The 26,947-nt window shown below is 37.2% G+C and overlaps 4 protein-coding genes and 1 pseudogene across 54 annotated transcripts in view; 1 reads left to right on the top strand and 4 right to left on the bottom strand.

Annotated features, from left to right (window-relative positions):
• The window catches only part of camk2b1 (calcium/calmodulin-dependent protein kinase (CaM kinase) II beta 1), an 86,431-nt gene extending 72,814 nt beyond the window's left edge, over nt 1-13,617 (top strand). For 27 of the 50 annotated variants that reach the window (XM_017306721.2, XM_081610874.1, XM_081610870.1 and 24 more), the window contains 7 exons: nt 1,736-1,825; nt 2,989-3,132; nt 4,166-4,342; nt 5,634-5,709; nt 5,792-5,886; nt 6,196-6,429; nt 8,673-13,617. In XM_017306721.2, coding sequence (XP_017162210.1) covers nt 1,736-1,825; nt 2,989-3,132; nt 4,166-4,342; nt 5,634-5,709; nt 5,792-5,886; nt 6,196-6,428 — 815 coding nt within the window. In that variant the 3' untranslated portion in view covers nt 6,429; nt 8,673-13,617. The remainder of the gene's footprint in view (nt 1-1,735; nt 1,826-2,988; nt 3,133-4,165; nt 4,343-5,633; nt 5,710-5,791; nt 5,887-6,195; nt 6,430-8,672) is intronic. The other 23 variants (XM_081610884.1, XM_008417850.3, XM_081610889.1 and 20 more) reach the window with 1 other exon arrangement.
• A 639-nt stretch (nt 13,618-14,256) lies between these two features.
• On the bottom strand, nt 14,257-16,602 carry LOC145552854 (zinc-binding protein A33-like). 2 transcript variants are annotated; one of them, XM_081610894.1, is made up of 2 exons: nt 16,485-16,602; nt 14,257-16,392 (listed from the first exon to the last, which is right to left on the bottom strand). In XM_081610894.1, exon 2 carries the CDS (start codon nt 16,193-16,195, stop codon nt 15,041-15,043), a length of 1,155 nt encoding a protein of 384 aa, XP_081467020.1. In that variant the 5' UTR covers nt 16,196-16,392; nt 16,485-16,602; the 3' UTR covers nt 14,257-15,040. The 2 variants fall into 2 exon arrangements, with proteins under 2 accessions (XP_081467020.1, XP_081467019.1); XM_081610893.1 differs by having other exon boundaries at nt 14,257-16,597.
• Nucleotides 16,603-17,325: 723 nt separating this feature from the next.
• On the bottom strand, nt 17,326-19,489 carry LOC145552853 (nuclear factor 7, brain-like). Its single transcript, XM_081610892.1, has one exon. It carries the CDS (start codon nt 19,410-19,412, stop codon nt 17,979-17,981), a length of 1,434 nt encoding a protein of 477 aa, XP_081467018.1. The 5' UTR covers nt 19,413-19,489; the 3' UTR covers nt 17,326-17,978.
• A 1,884-nt stretch (nt 19,490-21,373) lies between these two features.
• LOC103470635 (nuclear factor 7, brain-like) lies at nt 21,374-23,252 on the bottom strand (annotated as a pseudogene).
• A 993-nt stretch (nt 23,253-24,245) lies between these two features.
• LOC103469853 (retinol dehydrogenase 14) lies at nt 24,246-26,653 on the bottom strand. The gene is made up of 4 exons (XM_008417852.3): nt 26,260-26,653; nt 25,824-26,066; nt 25,418-25,720; nt 24,246-24,682 (listed from the first exon to the last, which is right to left on the bottom strand). Exons 1-4 carry the CDS (start codon nt 26,378-26,380, stop codon nt 24,423-24,425), a joined length of 927 nt encoding a protein of 308 aa, XP_008416074.1. The 5' UTR covers nt 26,381-26,653; the 3' UTR covers nt 24,246-24,422.
• Nucleotides 26,654-26,947: the final 294 nt, after the last annotated feature.

The following is a 26,947-nucleotide window of genomic DNA, read 5'->3' as shown; positions in this document are numbered from 1 at the left end:
TCATTCTGAAGAACATTTACCAAGTTTGTTGTTTACAGGATTTGTTATGAGTTATTGATAAGTCAAACATTGTGGATTTGGAGGTTACTTGTTATTGTTTCTGATGTTACCCTTGCTCTTACAAGATGGAAGTGTGCAGATCTTCATTGGGATTTTCCCCCCATGCATGGTTCTTTTTAAGATTCACATTCATGTGCACCAGATGAATGAATGTCTTTCAAAAGTATTAATTCTCCTTCAAACTTTTCACTTATTACTACAAACTTCAGTGGACTTCATTGAATGTTTTGGATGGATCCACACAGAGTAGTGCATAATTATGAAGCAATAAGTTGCATGACATTTAAAATGTTTTATAAATAAAATATGAAGGGTGGTGAGTGTTTGTATTCAGCTTCACTGAGGTGATACTTTATTGAATCACCTTTTGCTAAAGTTACAGAAGCAAGCATTTCATGGTTTCTTTCTGCAAGCTTTGAAGATCCAAAGACTGATTTTTTTATTTTTATGTTTTAGTTCAAACTGTCATGTAAGACAGAGAACATCTGTGAACAATTTTAAAGTCTTGACAAAGAGCTCCAGTTGTATCTTGAACCTTCACATCCGTCTCACATTTTTTCAGTCCCCACCAGGTTCTTATAATTGTCCTGTTTTTCCCATCACCTCCTCCCATTCAACTCCTGACCCATTTGCTGTGTTTTTTGTTTTTTTGGTCGCCAATGTTCTCAAATAAACCTCTGAGGCAGGACTGGGCAAACTTTTTGCCATGTTTGCTACAATTATGGCATCAAATAAAAAATAACAAAAGCTAAAATCAAGCAATAAAGTGTCTGGATGGACGTTGTTCTACCAATTATAAAAGTTTGGTTGTAAAAATACAAATACTTTGTGTCATACTTTACATTTTCCATTCTAAGAAAATTGCGTGTAATTTACCCTGATTCCACATAAAAAGTCTCCATCTACATCAATCACATTTACTGAACAGATCAAATTTGTATCATTCTTGAACTGCAGTTTGGAGACCGCACAAAGTCAGTGTAAAGGCCACAAATGGCCCTCAGGCCGCAGTTTGGACACCCATTCTCTAAGGTCTTCACACATCACCACTGAGATTAATTTACATTCAGGTGGACTCTATTTACCAGATAATTAACCTTTCAAGGTATATTTGCACTGGCGTTATCATTGTAAAGACGGTTACACACCACACTTTTCAGTTTTTTGTCACCAGTATTGAAAGTCATTTACTCTTTTCCTTCCACTTGAATTTTTTTTTCTACTTTGTGCTGCTCTGTCATATAAAATTAAATAAATATACATTGTAGTTTTTGCAGTTTTAAGAAAATGAAATGAACAAACAGTGAGTAATTTTCCTCATTACTGCAGCCATCACCGTTGTCATCATCAATCTTTTGCTCTCTGTTGAGAATCGCGATAATGTCACAATAAAACCCCATATGCAGCAGCAGCCCCAGCTGTAAATCTGAATGAAATTGAGTCATTAACCAGGGTAATGATTACCTTTAGTTGCTTCAACCAAAGAGTATCTTTAATTTCTCAGTGTGAGGATGGAAATCGGGTCTTTACGTGTTTACGAGCCCCCGTTGTGTCATCTCCGCCGCTCCTTTCGTTATTTCCCGATTGTGTTGTTTCTCTGGTGGAAAACATCCGCCTGGGTTTCATCTCTTGATTTACTTGTGTTTGGTCTCATTCTGTGTGTGCATGTTGTCAGGAAAGAGCTTAGACAACAGCTCACTTAAGGCGCAGTCCAGCACAAGTTCCCAGCCTGATAGCACTCAGGGCTCCTCAGCTGCTGTGCACTGTAAGTCAGCATGAACGGCCAGGTTCAGCCTCTAACATTCAGGTCTCATACCAAAAACAACATTTCTTGTTGTTTTTTTTTTTTTGAGGGGGTGGTTTTCCATTTGATCCCTGCATGAACTAAAATCATCCACCTGCTGCTGTTTAGCGACACTTAAATCGCAGAGGATCCTTGACTTCTGCAAAATGAGATTTTTAGATTTTAACCTGAGCCTCTTTAAACATTTACTAACAGCACTGAGAAATGAACAAATTAGGGCTGGGCAATAAAGCAGTTTTATTGATTTATTTTTTTTATGTTTTAATCTTCAGAAAATCAAGATTTCTTTCTCTAGTGCACTCCTTGTGTTTCCATAGTTCATAGTGATGTCGACACGCCCAGTGCGGCCATCTAGTTCAAAAGTCCAAATAAATAAAGATGGAATATAAGGACAGATTATTATTTATTTTATTTTTTTTACCAGAATAAAGTCATAATATTAGGAGAAAAAGGTAGTCATTTTATAATTCCTACATAAAAAATGAAAATGAATATAAAGACTGTTGATCATCTTATGAAGTTATAGGACAAACTTAATCTTCTAACACATCAAATTATAATCAAATTATTATCAGTGGTAGGACTTTGAGCAAATGACAAAGTCTATTTTCAGGAAAACCATACAGACTGAGCTGGTCACTCTGGAATCATTTTTTCTCATGAAAAATATTTTTTCCTTTAAATTTTAAGACATTCTTCTGGTAAAATTCTGCTAATGACAATATTCTTTTAGTTAAAAGTTCTTGTAACCTTTTTTTTTGAAAATCAGTTCAATTGAATCTGGTAGAAAAAAAATGGAGATTTAATTTTCAAGCCATATTGCTCAGCCCTAGAACAAATATATTAAATTGCTTTAAATTCAATTTTCTCAAGTCAATCCTGCAGCTGTTTCCTGAATTACTCTTTGGCTCCCTCTCATGGAGTCAAATAAAACAACAATAGCGCTGCTTAATTCTCGTGTTATTTTTCTCACATTTCCAAGCATGGAGTTTGTCAGAATATTATGCAGAAAGTGTTGTAAGGAAATGTTGCTGATGAGAGCTGATCACGGCGAGGAAGTTTGTGGATTCTGGGGGTCGCTTTGAAATTCAAATGCCTCCATGTTCCTCCCTTCCCAAATTCAGCTGCTGCGAAGTTCGCTGACCTGCTGGGCTCTGTGCGTAGAGGCTCAGGGCCCATCTCCGACGGAGAAGGTAGATCCAGCACTCCGCCTCCAGCTGCCCTCTCCGCCCCTTCCCCTCCACACACCCCTGTTGTCCCCATGCAGAGTAAGTGGGCAGGAGCCAAAACAGACTCAGCAGTAAACGACCTCTAAATGAGAGTTATAGTCATTTATCTGGCATCTGCTTTTCCTCTGATGCCATGCCAAGATGCTGCATGATGAGGAGCTTGGACAGATTACAGAACAGGGTCAGAACTGATGTGGAACAAGGGAATCGTGGAAGCAGAAGTTTAGCACTAATATGCTGTATAATGAGATCCCAAACGTTGAATAAGAAAATATAATAAAAATACTTTTAAGTAGCCACAAATTGAACTGCTGGAAAGAGATTTAAAAGGCTGCACAAAAACATTGCATAGTTACAGAATGTCCTCAATAAAAGAGACTTTAAAAATAATAAGAAATAGCCAAAACAACATAGAATATTTCACAAAAGTTACTCTACTGTTCAGTACAAATCTAAGAAAAGGCAGTCATTTTTTACCCCCAAAAAACAAATATTAACCTTTATAAATCCACTGACAGCCCTGATAAACGAGCGAAGTTGTTTTTTTAACATAAAATACCAAATATGAAAATATGTCAAAAGATAATTTATGTAAACTGTGAAGAGAAAGAAAACGTATCTAGAAGTCTTGTTAATTTGAAAACTAGAGGAAAAAAAACTAAATGTAATTACAAAATAACACCTTTTCTATGAAACTGTGTTACTAACATCGCTCCTCTTCAAAACTATATATATAAAAAACAAATGACAGCAAAGTTAAAGTTTATTTAACCTTCTAATTTAAGTGCAGCTCCATGAATTACATAGCAGATTAACACTTTCTATTAAAAAAATAAAAATTCCTGTTTTAATCCACCAAAAATGAGGATTTGAAATGAAATAATTTGTGTGCATCAAAAACTATTTACATATTTGATAAAATAACCTAATTTGTGCCAAAACAGATTCTTATTTAAATTGACTAGAAATTTACCCACTGCTTCATTTTTTTCATCCTCTTCATGTTTTTTCCCATCTTATTGTTTGTAATCTGTTCTATCATCCCTCCATCCGTCCATCCCGGACCCCTCAGTGTCCCGGCTCACAGACCTGGTAAGCAGCGTCCGCAGGGTGCCGCCGCCCGCTGCACCCGACGGCGACGCCGCCTCAGCACCGGCCCCTGTCACCAAGCCGGCCCCTCCACCTGCACACTTCACTCCCCCACCTCCCTCCCACTCCCCCTCCAGCCCCTCCTTGTCCTCCTCCCAGAGTGAGTACTAAGCCCCACAGCAAACCCCGCCCCCCTTGCTGCATGCTGGCCAATCAGAAGCTGTGATCAGATGACTTTGGACTTCAGTGTGGGATCGATGCTAACATCTGGATAAACAGAAGCATGTTCTGCAGAGTGAAGTAGATCATGCTGATCTTAATGCAGATGGTTTATTTTTATGTTTTTGAGCCTCATTAAACCTCGTTGGTGCTCCGCTGGTAGATTACTGCTGACTGCAGGCGGCTGATTTAACTTGTATTTCAATACAAAAAGGTGACACTGCTTGTGAGGATACTGGACGATGTGCCGTGTGTGTGTGTGTGTGTGTGTGTGTGTGTGTGTGTGTGTGTGTGTGTGTGGGTGTGTGTGTGTGTGTGTGTGTGTGTGTGTGTGTGTGTGTGTGTGTGTGTGTGTGTGTGTGTGTGTGCTCTCTTAATAAACTAAACTGTTCAGGATCAACATCTGAAAGTTGCTGAGATTTTTCTCTTGTTTATTTTAGAGCCAAATCTAATTATTATTTTAGTAATCGGTTATTCTGTCGATTAATCGGATAAAAATTTCTATTTAAAATTTGTTTTGCTGATTTTTCATTTAACCACTTTAGCTTATTTTAAATATTAGAATTACATTAAAAGATGCAAATGTACAAATAATTCAGTTCCTTTTGAAAATAGGAATATAAACCGTTTATTACCATTCAACAGCAGCATTCCTGAATGTTTGGTGCGTCTGCAGCTAAGAAAACATCAACATGAAAAAAATCAGCCTCTTGCTTGACGTAACACCAATAAAGTGTGGGACTGATCTGTTGATTATTCTGTTAATCGATTAATAATTGGGCAGCAAAAGCTGCTTAAAGGGAGGATTTTGTTTTGTACAGATTTTGAACCAGGTGAAGCAAAAACTGCAACACTTGAAGAGTTTTGAATAGAGCAGATAGGCTTTCAATTAAATGCAAAATGCATTTATTTTTGTATATTTTGGCTTAATTACTGCTCTGTGTTGTTCTTTCAGCAAATGGCTTTTTTTGAGTCTGTAGTCTCCAGTCAACAATTAATTGATTACTAGATTAGCTGTCGATTATATTTCAATGATCGATTAATAATTAAATTCCCAGTTTGTCTTTTCATTAATTCTGTAAAATGAAGTAACTGCTTTGGTTGGAGTCACGGCTGCCTTTGCCAGAGCCTCTGTTTGGTTGTATTTAAATAACTAAACTAACTTCCCTCCTTCAGTCCAGCTCCTGTTGTTGGTTACCTTTGTTTATACGTCTTTCTTCTGTCTTCTGCAGCGCGCAAACAAGAAATCATCAAGATCACCGAACAGCTGATCGAGGCCATCAACAATGGAGACTTTGACGCTTACGCGTGAGTCTGGGATCTCTTGAATGTTTTGTGTCATTTGCATAATTCGGGGTCTTGAAAACCAGCCCTGCTGTTCTGTGGTCAGTAAGATCTGCGATCCCGGGTTGACTTCGTTTGAGCCGGAGGCCTTGGGAAACCTGGTAGAGGGAATGGATTTCCACAGATTCTACTTTGAGAACCGTAAGATATAAACATTTGTTTCCCTCTGATTCCTCTAAGATTCATCTGTTCCTATATTTAGTCTGTTTTCTTTAAGATCGAAGATTTCCTCAGATCATTTCTCAGATCTGAATTATGGTAATTAGAATAATATATAATGCCTTCTCATGTCAGTGGAAGCAGATGAAGCTAAAAATGCCACTAGAGAAGTTCTGGATAAAACAGATTTACAAACAGAATCTTTTCCAAGACACTATAGATCTGTTTTTATCTCCTTTCTCATCTTCTGTTGAGTAATCTAAAATAAGTAATGTCTTTTTTTTTTGTCAGTTTTGGCTAAGAACAACAAGCCCATCCACACCACCATCCTGAACCCCCACGTCCACCTGATCGGCGAGGACGCCGCCTGCATCGCGTACATCCGGCTCACTCAGTTTGTGGACAACCAGGGCCGGCCGCGCTCCAGCCAGTCGGAGGAAACACGCGTCTGGCATCGCAGAGACAGCAAGTGGCAGAACATCCACTTCCACTGCTCAGGCGCGCCAGCTGCGCCTCTCCAGTGAGGTACGAGCCAGCCGACGGGGCAGCACGGCAGCAGATGGCCGCCTCGCTCACAGCATGTTTAAAGAGTCTCACAGGAAGAGAATTATTAAAACGTATCGCCAACTTTTATAAAGATTTGTAGAAAAGCCTTCAAATAAATATATTTTTTTAATTCAGTAGCTTAATCTTACACTGAAAATGTTTGAGGGGGGGGAAACCAACTCAAATCTGAAACGTAGTTTTTAACTTTTTCAGTTTCAAATCTTTTCAGTTCCAATATTTTTTCTCAGATTAATTTTTTTTTCACTTTATGAGCCAAATTTAGCTGCAAATCCATTTAAATCCTCCAATTGTTTGATCATAACACATCGAACTAATCATGATGAATGAATTATTGAAATAATTATCAACTGTATTTTAGGCAATAAAATGTTTATTTTATTATTTTAGAAAGTAATCTATTTATTTACAATGTTACATATTTCTAATTTTGTATAAAAAATACTTAAAATGGTCATTTTTAAAAATGTGATTAAATCCTTAATCACCAATATAATTTATTGAAAAAGTTACTGCCATAATACTTAAAACCCAGGGAAGCAGAAATTCATAAATTAGAAGTTGTTAAAAACTCCGATTAACTTTAAAAAGCACAGCATAAATGGAACAAAATGCTTCAGCTACTTTTATTTTAATAAGATCATTTGGGATTTCAGCTGTAATCCCTTGTGTCATTTTCTAATAAAAACAAGTCAGTTTAACATTTGACGTTATCCCACTGCAGTAAAAAATGAGTTTCTTTCAAGGCTTTTTGAACAATTTCACCAGAAAGGCCAGTAAATGTGGCTGCTGCACTGGGTGCTGGTCTGTCTGTGTTAAAAGTTTGATACCGTTGAAACATCCTTCATTAGAGGAGTCTGTGTTCAGACTTTGGAAGGACAGCTGTTTGTCTCCACTGGCTGGAAGAGAGAGGAGGACACAAAAACGCCAGGACAGGTCTGCAGTAATGTCCTTCTGTATCTTTAAAAAGTGTTTGCATGGCACTTTTTTTAAATCTCATAAAAGCAAGAAAATGAAACGGAGATTACCGTATTTTCCGCACTATAAGGCGCACCTAAAAACCTTAAATTTCCTCAACAGCCGACAGTGCACCTTATAATCCGGTGCGCCTTATACACTGCTCAAAAAAATAAAGGGAACACTTAAACACTTAAGTGGACACTTAAGTGTTCCCTTTATTTTTTTGAGCAGTATATATATGGACCAATATTGAGCCACAACAGGTCTAGCAACTACGCTAAGCAGCCACTGACTTCATTTTTGCCCGTAGAAGAAGAAGTGCGCAGTGCATGCTGGGATAGTTGTCAGAACGCTGGTTTAATAAAGTTTGATAATACATTTAAAGCCAGGGGGGGCGGAGGGGCGGGGGTAGAGAGACAGAGTCTGCGGCGGCAGCGTGTCGGTTGGTCTGTGTTACCCAGAAAGCAGTTGGGCACAATATCGCAACACCAACACCGTGAGTGAAACAACAACTGGGGCAGACTACTATATGAAGTACTAAGACCACTTCTTTATAAATATAGATGTGTAATAATAGAGTACGGAACAAATTGGCAACCCAAACTGAAGCGTCTATTCTATGCACCTTATAACGCGGTGCGCCTTGTATATGAAAAAAGTTTTAAAATAGGCCATTCATTGAAGGTGCGCCTTATAGTGCGAAAAATACGGTACATCTGCAGAAGGCCATGCCTGCGTATTTTTTTGTTAGGTAGAATGTTTTCTACACCTATTTCTCCATTATAAAATGTGACTGAACTGCTTAGAATAATTTTAATATGAATGAAAATAATAGTGGACAATATGGATTTAAAATAAATAATTTGATATTGGACGATAAATTGCCCCAGAAGTTATTGTGATAAATGATAATATTGTTGTTTTGAGACCGTTTTCAAGTAATACAATGGTAATGGCATAATAATGCCTGAACACATTCTCAAAGATCAATAAAGTTTCGATTCTAAGTTCATTTAGCAGTGGAACTGGAAGACATTTTAACTATCCAAAATAAATAAACAAAACAACAGAAACGACAAATAAAATGAATTATGAAGTCTCTGTAAACAAAATTCTCAAAAATATAAAGACTTAATTTTGCTTATCCAATTCACTTATTAGCAAGTTCTGTCTGTGTTTTTAACTTGGACAAATCTTAAAGTGTAAAACCTGTGACTGTATTAGTCGTCTGTTCTCCTTTTCAGGGTTGAATGCTGTAGTTGTGTCTGTCAGGAATGATCTGCTGGAGAGAAAAGAGGAAGAGGAAGGGATGAATGAACACATCCAGTGTTGACTTGGAGGACATGGCTCGTCTCGCCTCAACAATCAAATCCCTCTCTCACTGGACTCCATCCCCCAGCATGCACCTCTGCTTCTACAACCGTGACCCCGCCTCCGTCTGCATCAACAAAATAAGCTCCTGACGACCATCACTCCACATCTTCTTCTTTTTCCTGTTCCTTACTCTTCTTCTTCTCTCCAGCTCACTGGGTGTTTGATTCGGGGTGTGGCGCCCCCTACCTGCGGTCTCTCTCCCACCCCCACAATATTTTTGTGACCCTTTCTTGTCCTCCTGTGAATCCACACATGTGTGACATAAACACTGCACTGGAAATACAGTATGTAAAGTTTTAAGTAAAATCTATAATTATCATTACTATATTATGATTATTATTGTTACACATTTGCAATTGTATATGTAATTTGTATAATTCAGATTTCTTGATGCCAGTGGTTTTTAGAGTTGAAGGAACTTTTTTGTTTTATCTTTTTAAGGAAGCATGTTTTATTCCCCATAGTAACCGTGGCTGTTTTCTTGTTTTTTTTTATTATTAGAATTATTATTAATGTGGCTGTTAAGTGGAAAAGGTTTATTGGCCGTTTTTATAATTTGCTTCTTCTACATTAGCTATAATACTGCACTTGAAGTCATGGCTGAAACGTCGGTTTTAGTATTTTTACTTTTATCTTTCGGTCCTTTTTTGTTGCTTTTTTGGATGGAACGTTTCTGAATGGAGAGTGTGATTATACAGCAGGGGTCAGAAGTTTACATACAGTCAAGGATGTGATCAAGTTTAGGCTGCAAGGGATTCATTTACTTTTTTCTGTGCGGAATGGGTAAAAAAAAACACATCACTTTTATTATTTTTAAAAGCAAGAACTGGGCACACGAGTTTGATTTTACTGTGGATGTTCTCTTATAACTCAACAAATTCAAATTTATGCATACTAACTCCACTAATATTTGGTAAAGCAAGTTGTGTCTGGCTCCATATTTGACCAATCTTCTTACCAGTTTATTTAAATTGATTTGCTTGGTTTGTCTATTCAAAAACATATTTTTTTGTTGTGTATTTAAGTCTTCTTTTTTCATAATTACCTAAACTTTGTGCAATGCACCAGCATGACTGGCAGCAAAACTGCCACCAACATGCATGCCAGATGGTCCCGTGTTCTTTGGTTTGAAATAATAAGAGAGTTTAAGTGGCTATATTATATTATAGTTTTGCCCTCTACGTATAAGAGAAAATCCGCAATTAATTCAAACTTCTTCTCAAAAGTCCATCTGGTTGTTTGTTAAAAGTGAGGCGGCTGGGGGAGAAAAACAGCGTAAATAAACCAATAACTGATGGAGGTAGGTAAACTTATGACCAGATGTGTGCAGGGTGTGTTGGTGAGCGCGGTCATGCTAGGTAGCGACGTAGCATTCACAGTCCAGGTAACTGAGCACAATCAGAGGAACCTGCTGTTGTTTCTTAGCTGCACTGCAAAAACACAAAATCTGATCAAGTTGTCTAATTTCCAACGCAAATACCTTAAACCACTTAAAAATAAGGCAAAACTAACTTTTAAGTAACTTATCAGCAAGATATAGCAGCTTGTTTTAAGTCAATTATTTTTGCATATTGATAAAAATGAATACTTGCAGATTTTTTCACTTATAACAAGACATTTTTCTCATGCAATAAGTGAACTTATCAATCACGTTTTTTTGTGTAGCATATTTAATCAACAAGGCAGGTCAAAGTGCTTCACATCATAAAACACAAAATTAATTCAGTCACCAATTGAGAAAGTAGTAACAAATATGACATTTTGTCAAGTGCCATCATCAACACACATCAAATATGTTGATCAATGTTCCATTTATTATGGAGCGCTGATTTAAATGAACTCAGTGTTTTGGCTGTTTTTCAGTTTTTTGGAAGTTTGTTATAGATTTGTGGTGCATAGAAGCTGAATGCTGCTTCTCCATGTTTGGTTCTAGTACTTTTTCATCCATAATTGACTTAAAACAAGCTCTTGCTGAAAAGTTAGTTTTGACTTATTTCAAGGGTACTAATATTTTTAATGGAAACTTTACAAAAACACTTGATGTTTGTAGTATTTGTGGCAGAAGAGGCTGAAGTCTGAAGCACCTCAGCAAATCAAGAAGAAAACTTTCTTCTCCACCTTTATCTTACCTGCACTCAGGAGCTCTGATTCATGTCTTACAACAGCTTACAGCTGCAAAACCTACAAAATGCACAAGAAGAGCATGTTGTCTGTAGTTGTTTTCTACAAGCATCAAACATGAAGTGTCAGATGAGGAGGAAGCTCTGCTGAAACCTCCCTCTGTTTTCAGTCAGACCTGAAGCTCAGTGACTCATCCTGAACCTGCTTGGGGCTCTTTTTATTTTCGGAGTAGACGGGGATGCTCAGCCGGTGTCTCCTGCTGTTGCTTGGAGACGGATGAACACCCGCTTGAAGCTCAGCACTCCTTCTTAAAAAGGCTGAGTTATTTTGAACCTGCACTGCTGGCTGAAACACAACAACAGGTTCTTTTTTTTTTTATTATTGAAAGGGACAAAAGAAGTCGGCGCTCTGAATGACAGATCCTTTTGGACTTGTGTGACCTTTCTCGTTTCTGAAGCCATAGAGCAGAAAGCTGGTGCTACTGCTGCTGTTTTTCCAAATGAAGCACATTCAAAAACTAAGCCTCCAACCTGCAGCAGTGGGGAATCATGAAGGTTGTGTTTGCTCGGTGCTTCAATCATGTCAGTCTTTTAATACAGTGTGCAATATATTTGTATGTGCATGTAGATTTAAAGCCTTCAGTGTGTGCTCTTTGAAACCCTGGGGGAGGTTTAGGAGGCGTTTATGAGAGACAGGAACGGGCCTTAAACCCCAGGATGGTTTATTTTTCATGCTTTGTTTTTTATTTTTCTGTGCTTTTACTTCATTATGTTCGGTTTGTGTACAGTGTTATTAGCCTTTCATAACATAAAGTGCTTGTGCCAGAGGCAGCAGGGTAGAGCAGATGGACTTTGCAGCAGTGAAAACTGGTTAATTGTTTTAGAAGAAGTTCGACTCGCGATCAGCTCCGCTGTTCTTCGTCCACCACTGGCTGCCTTCGCGTTTTGCATCACCGCTCGGTCCGAACAAGAGATTCAGAGAGACCCAGCTGTCGGTTTGGTGAACAGTCCTCAGGTTTTTATTTATTTTGAGTATTTATTTATTTATTTTAGTGGATGTTTTTACTGTGCTTTTTTTTTTTCTAAAGTTGTTTTTCAATTGTGCAAGTACTGTCTGTAAAACCTGTTTTTAAAGGGATAGCACACCTAATTTGGCCAACATATGATAAGTTAGGTCTATGGAGTGTCAAAAGTTCAAATATTTTTCAAAATATTATAATAGAATCCAGAAAATTGGCTGTGTAATAATTAATTTAAACCCTATTAACCACATTATTATTTAAATGTGAAATCCATTAATTAAAAATTTAAAGTAAAATATTAACTTATTTCATTTACTCATGCATTTGAACACACAGTCAAACTTATAAATTATACTAAGAGATAATTATTGTATTTTTGTAAATATTTTTATTACCACCAACATATTTGATTTATTATAACGCATTATAAATGAATAATAAATCCATTAATTATCTAAGTATTTTTTTTGCGAATTATAATAATTAAAAAACATTAAAGTAATTTATTTTCCTTACTGAATTGCGGCACATTTGGACTTCTGTAGTTATTCTAAGCTACTGTTTTAAGTGGGACACTTTATGACTTATGTTATTTTACAGGATTGTACTTTGCGTCAGCCGTCCCTCGGATGTTTCAACACTTTCTTTAGAAGATGTTGGATTTTGTCAGATGAAGCCTTTTTCCTCACCACTGAGAGTTTGTATCGTACTGACGTCTCATCCAGTAAGGACGCTGTTGTCTACTTCAACATGTTTTAATACTAAGAGGTCAACCCTTCTCCAGAAAAAAAGAAGAAATAGCAGCATGTACAGTACAAAAGTGATGTTCTTCTGTTCTTCTTAGTGTGTTTCTAGCCTTGAAAATCAACATAATTAGACTCACATATTTAAAACGAGGGAGTTTGCAGTATTATAGCACTGCTGCTAGCAGCGTAGCTCTCATCTTCTTTGCATGACAGTCAAAAGGACACTTTTAGTTTTTGGTGTTTTTATTTGGGTTCTCATTTTCTACTGAATGCTGGTAAACTCGACCTTTCTCTATTTTCTCAGCTTTTTAAGTGCATATAACTATTTTTGTCTCCAGATGATATAATGAAGATGATTAATATGGTAAGGATTATTATAATCATGACTGTGGCACTAAGGATGACTATGATAAAGTGGACATTGATGATGATGTGTTGATACTTTTGCATGCTTTTCTATGGGTTCTCAGTGTTGTCAGTGCAGCCAGCAGGAGGCGCAGTCGCACCACATGAAGCGCAGACAGATTTTTTGCTTTTTGTCCTGAATTTGGATCAGAGAGACGAACCGGTTCGTTATCAGTCTGAGCTCTGAAGCTGCTGTTTTCACTCTGAAGTTTTGCATTCTTTTTTATTTCCTGCAGCAGAAACTAAGTTGCTCTGACAACACTGAGGTGGTTTCTCTTCCGTGGGAGTCTCTCTTTTTCCTGCTCCCTCTGTTTCCAACCTTCTTCAATCATTTCTCTGCAGTCGGCTCTTTCTGGTTTCCCTTCGTCTCTTTTTGTCAGTTTGGCTTTCTTCTGTATAATATTAACCCTCTAGTTCTCCACTTCTTCAGATTATTGCTCTGTTCTCTTACGTGCTACACGTGTTTCTCTAACTTCAAGAAATGTGTTAAGGTGTTATCAATAAAATCAGTTTAAATAGAAACTTCAGTGTCTTTCTGTGTAGATGGTTTTTAGTTTACATGAACATACATCACTCCAAATGTCATAAACGCTTATTAAATCTTTCCAAATGATCAAATAATCATGTAGACTTTTAATATCCGCACAAGGAAAAACACAGCAAAAAATGCATAAAATGTAACAAAGGAAAATAATTTCCAAATGCTAAATATTAGATTTAACATTCTGTTTTATATGGTAAGAAAAGATGAACGTATGTAAAGATATAAACTTTTTAAAGCATTTCATGAAGAAAACTAAATGTACACAGTATATTAAACAGACAGTGTAACAAAGTAATCAAACACGATTTGAACTTTTAGTTCAATATTCTCAACCATTCGTTATCAATCACAGTGTTGCACTGATCGGCTTGCCAATGATTGGAATTGGCTGATTTTTATTTTATTTTTTTATCTGTTTGACTTTGATCGGCAGGTTAAATCTGTTTCCCATCACACAACTGAACACAACTGGTGCACTTAAGTTTAATAAACAATACATTAGACTGGTATAATGCAGAGATAAAGTATTAGTCTTAGAGGTTTTTAATATTTTTGCTTTTATATTAATATTTTTAGCTTGTTAAACAAATGTGAAAACAAAAAATTAGACTCTTGAGTTAGAATAAGGATTTAATTTGTTAAAGAATAAAGATAGTTTTGGTTTTGTCACCTTTTGCAACAACTGCCATAAAGCCAGTAGTTTGGTTATCTTTTTTCCTCAATAAAGGAAATCATCATTTGAAAACTGCTTTTTATGTTTACTATGATCCCCTTACTAAAAGTTTTTTATGATCTTTAACATTTAAGTGAAATAAAGTAAGGAACAACAACTGAATCTAACATTTTGAAAAAGATTATGATCTCCATGTTTTCTTTCTGGAGTAAAAGGAATACAATTAAAAATAAATTAAAAAATTTAAAGTAAAACATGTTGAATACCAGTATATCCACATACTTTATCAAAAGCAATTATAAAAAGATGATTTTAAGAAGATCAATAGAGTTCTCCAATGTCAAATTAAAGGGAAGGAAAATATCCCTTTAAATCCATAAACAGCTTGTCTTGGTCACATGACCTCAGAGTCTTGTTGAGGTTATACAATATTAAAATATTCCAAAGCCCTAGAAGTAAAATGAACCCCGTAAAGAAAACTTAACTGCTTATTGTAGAGAAAGTCTAGATTTATTATTTGTTAATAACAATAAATCCACTTTTTAGGATTAATACAAAGTGATTTTTCTTGATCATATATCGAAAAAATTTTAAATCAATAAAATTACAGACTTCAGCTTTACTTATTTAAGGAATTGACTAAATATTATTTTGAAATTTCAAAATCAACCAATTGTAAAAAAAAAAAAAAAGGTAAAAATCAGTAAAATTACACCAACTTTTCAGTTTCACATAATTTTGATCTTTGTCGTTTTTGCGCCAGCAGCTTCTCCAACACTGAAATAAGGGAAGAGTTTCTCAGTGAAAGAGTCTCTGTAAGTGTAGATGTGGGTCTTATCTTTAGAGTCGTAGAAGGACACAAAGCCGCTATCGCAGTCCAGCTGGACTCGGAACTTCTGGAGATTCTTCTTCACGGATATGGACTTACTATCACCATCGGTGTATTTTCCATTTTCAAAACATAAACACCAGATTCCAAACTGTGGTGTAACATCTCTCTTTCCCTTAATGTCAACAGACTCTTTGACCAAACCCACATACCAGTCTGGATGATCTCCCACCTCCACATCCCAGCTGTGTTTTCCTGAGCTGAAGCCTTCAGAACCAAACACTTCAATATAAATGTTTCTCTCTGGATTATCAGGGAGCTGCTGCTCTGTGTCTCCATGTTTCAAACAGGTCAGATCATCAGACAGATAGAGCCATCCATTAGCAGTGTTTGGGTCCAGAATGACGGGACTGAATTTCACCTTGTCCTTCATCTTCTCCCAGACTCTGAAGGACAGGTTGCCCAGGTGTTTGGCTACATCTATCAGAGCTCCTGAGACCAGCTGTGGGTCTGGCAGTGACCTCTGACCTCTGGCTCTGCTCTGAGTGGCTTCATAGCTGCTGAGGAACGACACGTTGTCTTTCTGCAGCTCTTCTTCAACAGCAGAGATGCTGTCTGACAGAGAGGAGATCTGCTCCTCAATCCTCTTCATCTCTTTCATGATAGTCTTCCTCTTCTGCTCCTCTTCCTCCCTCAGAGCTGCCAGTCTGGACTCCTCTTCCTCTCTCAGGAACTGGTGGAGCTTGTTGAACTCTGCTCTGATCTGTCTCTCTGTGGACAACACCTGCTCCTTGGAGTGTTGAATCACATCATCGTATGTTTTCTCCACTTGTTTGTTTGTGTTCCTCTTGTCCTGCAGAGACTTTAAGTCAGATTTCAGCTGCTCCTTCAGCTCACTGACTGCTTCTTCTATAGGAACCACTTTGTGACTCTGGTGGAGAGAAAACTCACAGACAGGACACACAGCTCTCTGCTCGTCTTTACAGAACCAATAAGGAACCTCGCAGTGTTTCTCACACACCACCTCCTTTTCTTTCGTCTTCTCTTTTTCCATCTTAGTTGAAGCTCCATTCTGCTTCCAAGCAAATGAATCAGCGAGTTCTTTGAGGGAGAAATTGAGTGACGGCTCTTCCTTTGACAATCGTTTACAGATGGGACAGTTCTTGTTTCCAGTTTGTTCCCAGAATTCCTCCAGGCAGTTTGAACAGAAGCTGTGGTTGCAGCTCAGAGACACAGGATCTCTGAAAGTCTCTGAACAAACATGGCAGCTCAGGAAACTTTCCAGAAGAACTCTCTCTGCCATTACTCTATTTTGTATCAATCGAGACAAAATGTTTACTTACAGTTCTCCTTTAGTGTGTTCGTCTGTGGTCATGTGAGACTGTCTGTAAACGTTGTGTCGTTTGTCAGCAAACCAAGCCTTTCAGTTTCCTTTTCCCCGTTTTGGCTGGAGCTGATTGAAATTAAACTGACATTTTGCCAAGTTGCCTCTAGATGGTGATGTTTCATCCTTTTTGGTTTCTTTTTTTTCTTTTTTGCTCCTTGGTAAATTTTTGCTTGGGCAAACATGAATGAGGTTTTTAGGTTTTGGCTTTTCTCGTCTAACTGAACCTTTGTGAAAAGATGCAGGAAATAAAATCTAAAAATTGCAGTTTTAAGGAACTTGGCTACTTTACTTTTGTACATAAACAGCATTCAGTGATAATATGATGGTACTAAACCCATATATGCCATGGAAGGAAAAAAAAATGAAAGACTATATTGAAGTACTGCTTAAATTAATAAAGAGAAGTTGTGTAGCTTTGAAGGAGATTTATAATTTAGTTTTTATTGTAAATAAATCAACATGAGGATCTACAGCAGACATGACTTTTAGTCTATCGACCTGATTTCTGTTTTAAACAACATATAAAAATAATGATCAAATTTGCTTCGTAACAATTGTGCGATTAAACTACAGTATATAAGAAGTAATGTTGTGTGATGTAATTAAACAATATTTGGTGTAGATTTCATATTTATTTGATCTGCTTACGGTAGTTGAAAAATTATTACATTTGAAACAAACAGCTGATTTCTGTCTCAGTATTTTTATTTCTGAAGTCGTAACAGACAGAAGTACATGATACACTGAATATAACATTGTAAGAATTAAGGATTTATTATAAATAAAATCAACTTTAAAAGAGAAACTTTGCAAAGAATAATTAAAAAACTGATGGCGACATTATAAAATTCACAAACACGAAAATATTAAAAATTATTGTTTGACATGACGTAACAAAGATAAAGTGTCCAGTAGGAAGTTTAGGACAATAAAACTTCTTAAAACCCACAAAAGTATTACATGTTGTTTTTGTTTTCTAATGCATTACAGATTCCAGAAAAACTCATGTTTGATCACTTCAAAGGTTTTATGATCTGTACATATCTTATGTCTGGATTTAGTTTCAAGTATTCATAACATGGTTTAATTGAATGTACCAAAATAATTCTTTTTAACCAGGAATTTAGATTTTGATTAAAACTAAATTGATATCAAATTAAATTGGAAAAAAAAATACATGTTGTGTTTTTTCTAATTAATTACGATTCTCATACAAATCTCATGTTTGATCATTTCAAAGGTTCTATGATCTGTCCGTATATTATTTCTTGACTTTGTTTCTGATATTCATACAAAAGTTTAATTCAATGTACCAAAGTCCATTTTTCTTAACCAGGATTGTATCTTTTTGTTTAGAATGAAAACTGAATGTATTTCAAATCAGACAAAACAAAAATATTCTACTGGAGCAAAATCAGTTCATGACTTCACTGTCCTTTAATAATTTCAGTCACATTGATCCAATCAACATCTTAGCTTCACATATTTTGATCTCAGATGTTTCGGCATCACCTGCTGGTCCTATATTAAAATAAGGGAAAAGTTTCTCAGTGAAAGTGTCTCTGTGAGTGCAGATGAGAGTCATGTCTTCAGGGTCGTAGAAGGAAACGTCCCCCATGTCATAGTCCAGCTGGATTCTGATCCTCTGGAGACTCTTCTTCAGTGTGAGAGTTTTACCATCAACGTCATTGTATTCTCTATCATGATGCCATAAACACCAGATTCCATTTTCTGGTGAAGCATTTGCTTCTCCCTCCTTGTCAACAGACTCTTTAACTACACCCACAATCCAGTCGGGATGATCTCCCACCTCCACATCCCAGCTGTGTTTCCCTGAGCTGAAACCATTGGAACCAAAAATATCATGATATTTAGTGTTTCTCTCTGGATTATTAGGAAGCTGCTGCTCTGTGTTTCCACATCTCAAACTGGTCAGATCATCAGACAGATAGAGTTCAGGATGTGCCGTATTTGGGTCCAGAATGACGGGACTGAACTTCACCTTGTCCTTCATCTTCTCCCAGACTCTGAAGGACAGGTTGCCCAGGTGTTTGGCCACATCTATCAGAGCTCCTGAGACCAGCTGTGGATCTGGCAGTGACCTCTGACCTCTGGCTCTGCTCTGAGTGGCTTCATAACTGCTGAGGAACGACACGTTGTCTTTCTGCAGCTCTTCTTCAACAGCAGAGATGCTGTCTGACAGAGAGGAGATCTGCTCCTCAATCCTCTTCATCTCTCTCATGATAGTCTTCCTCTTCTGCTCCTCTTCCTCCCTCAGAGCTGCCAGTCTGGACTCCTCTTCCTCTCTCAGGAACTGGTGGAGCTTGTTGAACTCTGCTCTGATCTGTCTCTCTGTGGACAACACCTGCTCCTTGGAGTGTTGAATCACATCATCGTATGTTTTCTCCACTTGTTTGTGTTTGTCCCTCTTGTCCTGCAGAGACTTTAAGTCAGATTTCAGCTGCTCCTTCAGCTCACTGACTGCTTCTTCTATAGGAACCACTTTGTGACTCTGGTGGAGAGAAAACTCACAGACAGGACACACAGCTCTCTGCTCGTCTTTACAGAACCAATAAGGAACCTCGAAGTGTTTCTCACACACCACCTCCTCTTTCTTCTTCTCTTTTTCCATCTCAGTTGAAGCGCCATTCTGTTTCTCCCCAAACGAATCAGCGAGTTCTTTGAGGGAGAAGTTGATGGACGGATACTCCTTTGACCATCTTTTACAGATGGGACAGTTCTTGTTTCCAGTTTGTTCCCAGAATTCCTCCAGGCAGCTTGAACAGAAGCTGTGGTTGCAGCTCAGAGACACAGGATCTCTGAAAGTCTCTGAACAAACATGGCAGCTCAGGAAACTTTCAACAAGAGCGATTTTCTCTGCCATTTTAGTTAATTTCTTCGCTGAAGAGACAGTCCTCCTCTTTGGTCTTCAATACAGATGAGAGGCTTTTCTGTTGTGTCGTCTTCCGTAAATAAATTCCCTTTCAGTTTCATTTATCTGTTCTGGGTGGAGCTCATTGAAATGAAACTGATGTTACACAACTTTGCCGCTAGATGGTGCTAGTTCCTTCTGAGTTTGGTGATAAGTTTTAATTTTTACTTTCACAAACAATAATGACATCTTAGTTTTCCTTGGCTAGGATTCTAGATAATAAAAGATTAGAAAAAGTTCTGTTTGTGCTGTACTGTGTCGATTCCTATTTAAACAATAAAAGAGACATTATTACTTGGATATACAAAATATCAAAAGCACAATTTATGGTTGGTAGAAGTTTTTCTGAGTATTTAACTTTTTTCTGTATAATATTAATCCTCTATTTCTGATTCTTCAGATTATTGCTTTGTTTTTTACGCTTTGTGTTTCTCTAAATTCAAGAAAAAGTGTTATCAATAAATTGAATTTATATAGTCGCCTTAGTGTCTTTGTGGGTTTGTAGAACCAACAAACTGCAGTTGATGCTTACTACTTGCAGAATAATAATTAAAAAATCACATGGATTTAGTTTACATGAACACCTTGAAACAAATGTAACAAATGTTTATTAAAACTTTCTCTACAATCATTTAACTAAGCATGTACTTATTTAGCAACCATATCAAAGGGAAAATGATAAACAAATACAAATATGCAGAATATCAAATGAAAAATACTAAAAATACTAAAAACTACATTTGACATTTTGAATACCATTTATGATACTTGAATAATGGAAAAAAACTACATATACACAGTATGCTGAACAGTCTAAATAAAGTATATAAAATACATAAAATAGGCAATAATATATAAATATATATTAAAAATAACTAAACACCTGATGAACTATTAGTGAATTGCATTTTAGTTGGAAAAATGTCCTGGGCAGCTGCTGCTTCTTTGCCTCCTGATCTATCCATGAAATTACAGTGAATATCAGATGTGTACATGTACTGTAAAAACAGATCAAGTTTTATTTTCCTCTCTACCCGACCTTAATACAAGTCTAAACATTTCCTTTTTAGCATCAGTTAGGATTACCAAAGTCACTGTGATTTACTAATGACCATAGAAGAATAAAGAAACTGAGCGAATAGATTAAAAACAACCTTTAAAATCTAAATATGACTTGTTCCACAATCTAGGTTATGGGTTTTATTTTAGGTCACTCTTTAACATAAGACCCAACATACTGAGTCAAACTCTGAGCCCAACCCAGTTCTGTTGAGTCAAGCCAGAGGTGGATCAGTGCATAATTGACTCATGGCTGGGTTACCTGAAGAACCCAAATTAGGTTGTTTTTATCCCAGAAGATTCACAGATAAGATACAAAGTAATGTGAGTCAACCTAGAGTTTACCAAAAAAAGAGAAAAAAAAGAAAAGAAATTAAATTACATATTGAGTCCAATTAAAAGTTTATATTTATGGCTGTGAACATCTTTGATTAAAACTGAAGTAAAACAAGCTGGATACTAAATTAAATACTGATGCAATCATTTTTATAATAGTAACTAAATCAAGACAATTTTAAGTTTTGCTTCCTGAGTCAAACACGTCTTTAAGTTGACAATATTCACTTGGAAATTTGTTTTTCTTCCTTTAAAGATACTTTTTGTTGTTTAAATCTGATCAAAACTTTCATGACAAATGTGTGACTAACCTGTAATTTATAAGTAGTAACGTTACACAATGTACATTATGTAATTGTACACATTATATAATGTAATTGTATACAATAGTTGTAGGATTTTATATTTATTGAATCTGTTCATCTGAAAAATATTGACATTTAAAATGTTGTCATTTTTATTTCTGAATTAATGGCAAATATAAATAAATGACACACAATGCTGGAACACTGTAAGAATTAAGAGTTTAATGTGAATGAAATCAAAGTTAAAAGGGAAACATTACAAAGAAAAACAGCTCCATTGGTGGCATTATGAATAACATTTGAAAAACACAAAAATACACAGAACTAAGACATAAAGATGATAAAGTGATTGTTAGTGAATTTAGGAGAATACGCACACCATACCATTCAGAAAAAACAAGATACAAAGATTTATTTCAAAATACCAAAATAATTTCTTCATAACCAAAGTTTTACTTTTCCTTTTGAATAAAAGCTACATTTATATCAAAGGAAGTAAAACAAAAAGCTCTACTTAAGCAAACACAGTTTGCAACTTCACTGTCCATCAATAATTTGAGTCACATTCATTGAATCAGAATCTTAGTTTCACATATTTTGATCTCAGATGTTTTGGCATCACCTGCTGCTCCTATATTGAAACATAAGAAGAGTTTCTCAGTGAAAGTGTCTCTGTGAGTGTAGATGAGAGTCATGTCTTCAGGGTCGTAGAAGGAAACCGTCCCTATGTCATAGTCCAGCTGGACTCTGATCCTCTGGAGACTCTTCTTCACTGGGAGAGTCTCTCCATCACCATTAGTGTATTTTCCATTACGATGCCATAAACACCAGATTCCATTTTCTGGTGTAGCATTCGTCTCTCCCTTCCTGTCAACAGACTCTTTAACCAAACCCACTATCCAGTCAGGATGATCTCCCACCTCCACATTCCAGCTGTGTTTCCCTGAGCTGAAACCCTCAGAACCAAAAACATTCCAGTATTTAGTGTTTCTCTCTGGATTATCAGGAAGCTGCTGCCATGTGTCTCCACGTCTCACACTGGTCAGATCATCAGACAGATGGAGTCGTCCACTTGAAGTGTTTGGGTCCAGAATGATGGGACTGAAGTGGACCTTGTCCTTCATCTTCTCCCAGACTCTGAAGGACAGGTTGCCCAGGTGTTTGGCCACATCTATCAGAGCTCCTGAGACCAGCTGTGGGATTGGTAGTGACCTCTGACCTCTGGCTCTGCTCTGAGTGGCTTCATAACTGCTGAGGAACGACACATTGTCTTTCTGCAGCTCTTCTTCAACAGCAGAGATGCTGTCTGACAGAGAGGAGATCTGCTCCTCAGTCCTCTTCATCTCTCTCATGATGGTCTTCCTCTTCTGCTCCTCTTCCTCCCTCAGAGCTGCCAGTCTGGACTCCTCTTCCTCTCTCAGGAACTGGTGGAGCTTGTTGAACTCTGCTCTGATCTGTCTCTCTGTGGACAACACCTGCTCCTTGGAGTGTTGAATCACATCATCGTATGTTTTCTCCACTTGTTTGTGTTTGTTCCTCTTGTCCTGCAGAGACTTTAAGTCAGATTTCAGCTGCTCCTTCAGCTCACTGACTGCTTCTTCTATAGGAACCTGTGTGACTCTGGTGGAGAGAAAACTCACAGACAGGACACACAGCTCTCTGCTCATCTTTACAGAACCAATAAGGAACCTCGGAGTGTTTCTCACACACCACCTCCTCTTTCTTCTTCTTTTTCTCTTTTTCCACCTCAGTTGAAGCTGCATTCTGCTTGTCAGTAAATGAATCAGCGAGTTTTTTGAGGGAGAAGTTGATGGACGGATGCTCCTTTGACGATCGTTTACAGATGGGACAGTTCTTGTTTCCAGTATTTTCCCAGAATTCCTTCAGGCATCTTGAACAGAAGCTGTGGTTGCAGCTCAGAGACACAGGATCTCTGAAAGTCTCTGAACAAACATGGCAGCTCAGGTAACTTTCAAAAAGCGCGATTTTCTCCGCCATTTTAGAAAATTTCTCTGCTGAAGTCAGTATGTTGAGTTTCAGTCCGCCTTCACTGAATTCTTCTTTACAGATGGGAGACTTTCCTGTCGCGGTGTTCTTGTCCCGCCAAATATTTAAGTTTTGTTTTCCTGTTCCGGGTCGGGTTCACTGAAAACTGTTACATAACCTTGCCACCAGATGGTGCTAATGTCTTTCTATTTGAATTAACTGAAAACTTATATTTACTTTTTTTTTAAATTTAAGTCTTTATACTTTTCCACATCTTTCGTTTGAATCTGTGCCGGAGAATCCGAAAAGGATATTTAAAATAATATTGCAGATCTTCTCATTTACTACCTCAGTAGGTTGAAAGATTATAAGGAACATATGAGTAACTGAACAGATTGAAATGTCAGTAAAATGCTGAAACATCATAAGTTAAACTAGACCGCATTCTGTACAGGCAGTCAGATGCAGGTGTTTTGGACCAGAGAGAAATCTAAAAGTTGCATGACATCGGCCCTCAAGGCCTGGAGTTAAAGGTCTGCCATGTTGCATTTAATCTGAAGCAAAGAATAACTTCTCAGCCATTTTATTTTGAAAATCTGAATAATCTATTTTTAGTTTGAATCACCAATACAGAACCAAATACTTGTCATGTGGTTGAAGTCAAGATTAATCCAGTTAACTGTGTTTTGTTCCAAATCATAAACTTTGCAAAGGTGTCTTTCATTTTAGAATGTTAAAAAGCAAATTTGCAGATATGGTTTTCCATCATATAAGAAAAGCATTTCAAAATCACATGTGAATAAGTTTATTCATGTGATAAATCATTAAAAAACACGCCTTCTACAACTTCCTGTCGTCTTTTTTGTCTTTTCTGCCAGTAGTAACGTCTTGTTGAGCAGTTGGGGGGAAAAAACACCTCATCTCAAACTTTTTATCAAATATTTTGAGGGTTTTTTTTCCAAAATTGGTTTGTTTCAATCACTGATATTTGACTTTTTACAGCAGCTGAGAGCACAACTGTTGGATATTTCAGCCATTCTTTTGTTGACATGTACAGAAAATTCAACCAATAAAACAGGGTTTTAAAAGCAGCCAAACATTTATCTTACATTCAATGTTTTATTGTTTAGTTAAAGCATAAAAAACATAATGTTACAGATTGTTGGTGAAAATGTAAACAACGGAACAGGATGATTTGCATTTTTCACAAAGTTTACAATAAACACATAACAATAATAATAAATAACTTCAGTGTAAATGTCTTGTGGCTCTCTCATTATGCCAGTTTCACCAGCCTCTCACTGGCCTCCCACAGTTTTTTTGCCACACCTGCGTCTCTTGCAAACGGACGCAGAGTGGCAGGCTGGCAGTCGACGAAGTAACCCCCGCTGTGCTTGGCAGCTTCGTCCGACACGGCGCAGTAGATGACGGTCTGAGCTCCGATCTCACACGGCACAGAAAACATCCACATGATCACCTGCATGAACATCCGGAACAGGAAGGAGAAGTGGCACGTCCAGCCGCTCTGGACAAAACCTGGAAACAGAATGGATCAGAAAACGTCTGAAAGTTAAAAACATAATCAAATAATCAATTCGACAACCATCTTTAAGAAATTTTCCTGCAAACAAAACGAATCCTGTTCAGAAGATTAAAGAATCTTCACAGAAATCACAACCAAAAATGCGCAAAAACACAGCAGCTTTTATCTAAGTTCAAACTTTTGGTGTAACATCGACACAAATATTAATTTGCAGAAATTAATGGAGGAACTAAGCATGTTTCTTCTTTCTACTAAGATACTAAAAAATGATCAAATGAAAAGTCTGGAGTTCTAGGAGACAGTAGTGCTGTCACTAACTATCGACTTCAGTTAATCTAAAGGCTCAATTTATTTGACTAATCTATTTTTGTAAGCAATTTTGTTTGTTTTAATATTTTGCATTCAGTAAATAGAGGTTAAAAAATGCTAATGCACACTGAAAAATATTAATTAAGTATGGGAAGAACATTTTAATGCGTAAATAATACTGGGGGCATTTAATCAGTGTTTTTCTGGAGTTGACACTTTATATACACAGGTTGTTCTTTATTCTGGCCTAATTCTTAGTTTACTTTTTATTTTTAGTATGTGATAAATGCCAATGTTGGATGAAAGAAAACTAAAATGAACAAATTTTTGGAAGAGATTTGTCTAAATGAACTAAATAATTAGTGGGAACCCTATAATCCAATATTAGATTGGAGTAAAAAGAAATAAAAAGCTCTTACCAGGATGCACGGCATAGGAAGTCACTCCTTTTCCCTCGGTGATGCGGCCCAGTTCCTGACTGAAGTAGATGTTGGCCAGCTTGCTGCGGCAGTAGGTGAAGAAAGGTAGCAGGTTGTAGTTGAGGTCCTGGAAGTCCAGCTTCTGGTATTTGTAGCTGGAGCAAGTAAGAGTTATGACCCGGCTGGGGGCGCACTCCTTCAGCCGCGGCAGAAGCAGGTTCGTTAAGAGGAAGTGGCCCAGGTGGTTGACTCCAAAGCACATGCTGAAGCCGTCGTCTGTCCAGTCAAGGATGCCGGGCATGCCTGAGGAAGACCCAGTGGGGAAATGCATTACATGACCTGGGCATGATAGAACATTGACCTGTTTTAATCTGATGTGTTTTATATCCAGGAGGCATGATCTTACCTGCATTATTTACCAGGATGTGCAGACTCTTCTCCTTCTGCAGAAACTTCTTGCAAAAATCCCTAACAGAGTGCAGGTTGGCCAGATCCAGCTCCATGTGGAAGACGTTAAAAGATCGACTCTGAAGTTTGATCTCTCTCACGGCCTCCTCAGCCTTTTCAGGGTCTCTGCAAGCAACGATGACACGGGCGCCTCTCGTTGCCAGGGCAACGGCTGTCTCCTTGCCAGTACCAGAGTTACCTCCTACACCAAGAAAAACATGTTTCCGTCGTTGTTTCATCTTAAAAAACTTTAAATTAGTAATAAAAATTAACTCTGCTGTTATTAGAACAATTCATTTAGCAGCAGAAATTAGTGGGTAAAAGTGAGAATGACTTAATTGCAAAGTTTACTGCAAATACAATGAAGATGAATAGCAGAAGCAATATTTATTTACCTGTAATGAGAACAGTTTTACCATCAAGTCTTTTCAGCTCCGTGAAATATCTCCTCCTTTTCATCCATTTTAAAACTAAAAATACACTTAGAGAGGCAACAACTGTATAGAGAAGATACATTTTCCGATTAGCTCGACAGTGATGCTGCTACAAAGGTTAGCTTGTTAGCATGCTAACTGAATGACCGCCCTCAAATATTCCAACATTCCTGATCTTTTAGTTGTAACCGGACATAATTCAGACTAAGCTGAATACAAAAAACGGGCGTGTATTACTGTTAATCACTATACCATAAAGGCATCGATTTACAATGGTTTATTACAATCCATTTTTGGCTTATCAGATGATGAGCTCGTACGCTGAAGATCTCGCGAGAAGATCCAAGTCTTTGTTGATAATAGAAATTCCGGATCCTTTTCGAGATCCTGTCCGTTTGGCTCGATTTTTTCTGCTCTCAAATGGTTCCGACTTAGTGTAACTTCTGTCAGCTACTTTTAATTTTCTTCAGCCGCCTTAAAATGAATGTATTTTATTAATTCTGGTGAATAATGAGTTTACAGTACAGGGTACAGCAAACAATATGATTAAAAACTGAAATTATTAAAAAGGTTTATAATGTACGTAAGGGTACATTAAGGTCAAAGATTATACTATCATAATAAAACATGATGAGAAAGGAATATTTGA

This window comes from Poecilia reticulata, chromosome 9 (assembly GCF_904066995.2).
Source record: "Poecilia reticulata chromosome 9, P_reticulata-male-v2, whole genome shotgun sequence".
NCBI classification, from domain to species: domain Eukaryota; kingdom Metazoa; phylum Chordata; class Actinopteri; order Cyprinodontiformes; family Poeciliidae; genus Poecilia; species Poecilia reticulata.
The sequence above is the reverse complement of the archived record's forward strand: the minus strand, read 5'-3'. Positions and strand labels throughout refer to the sequence as shown.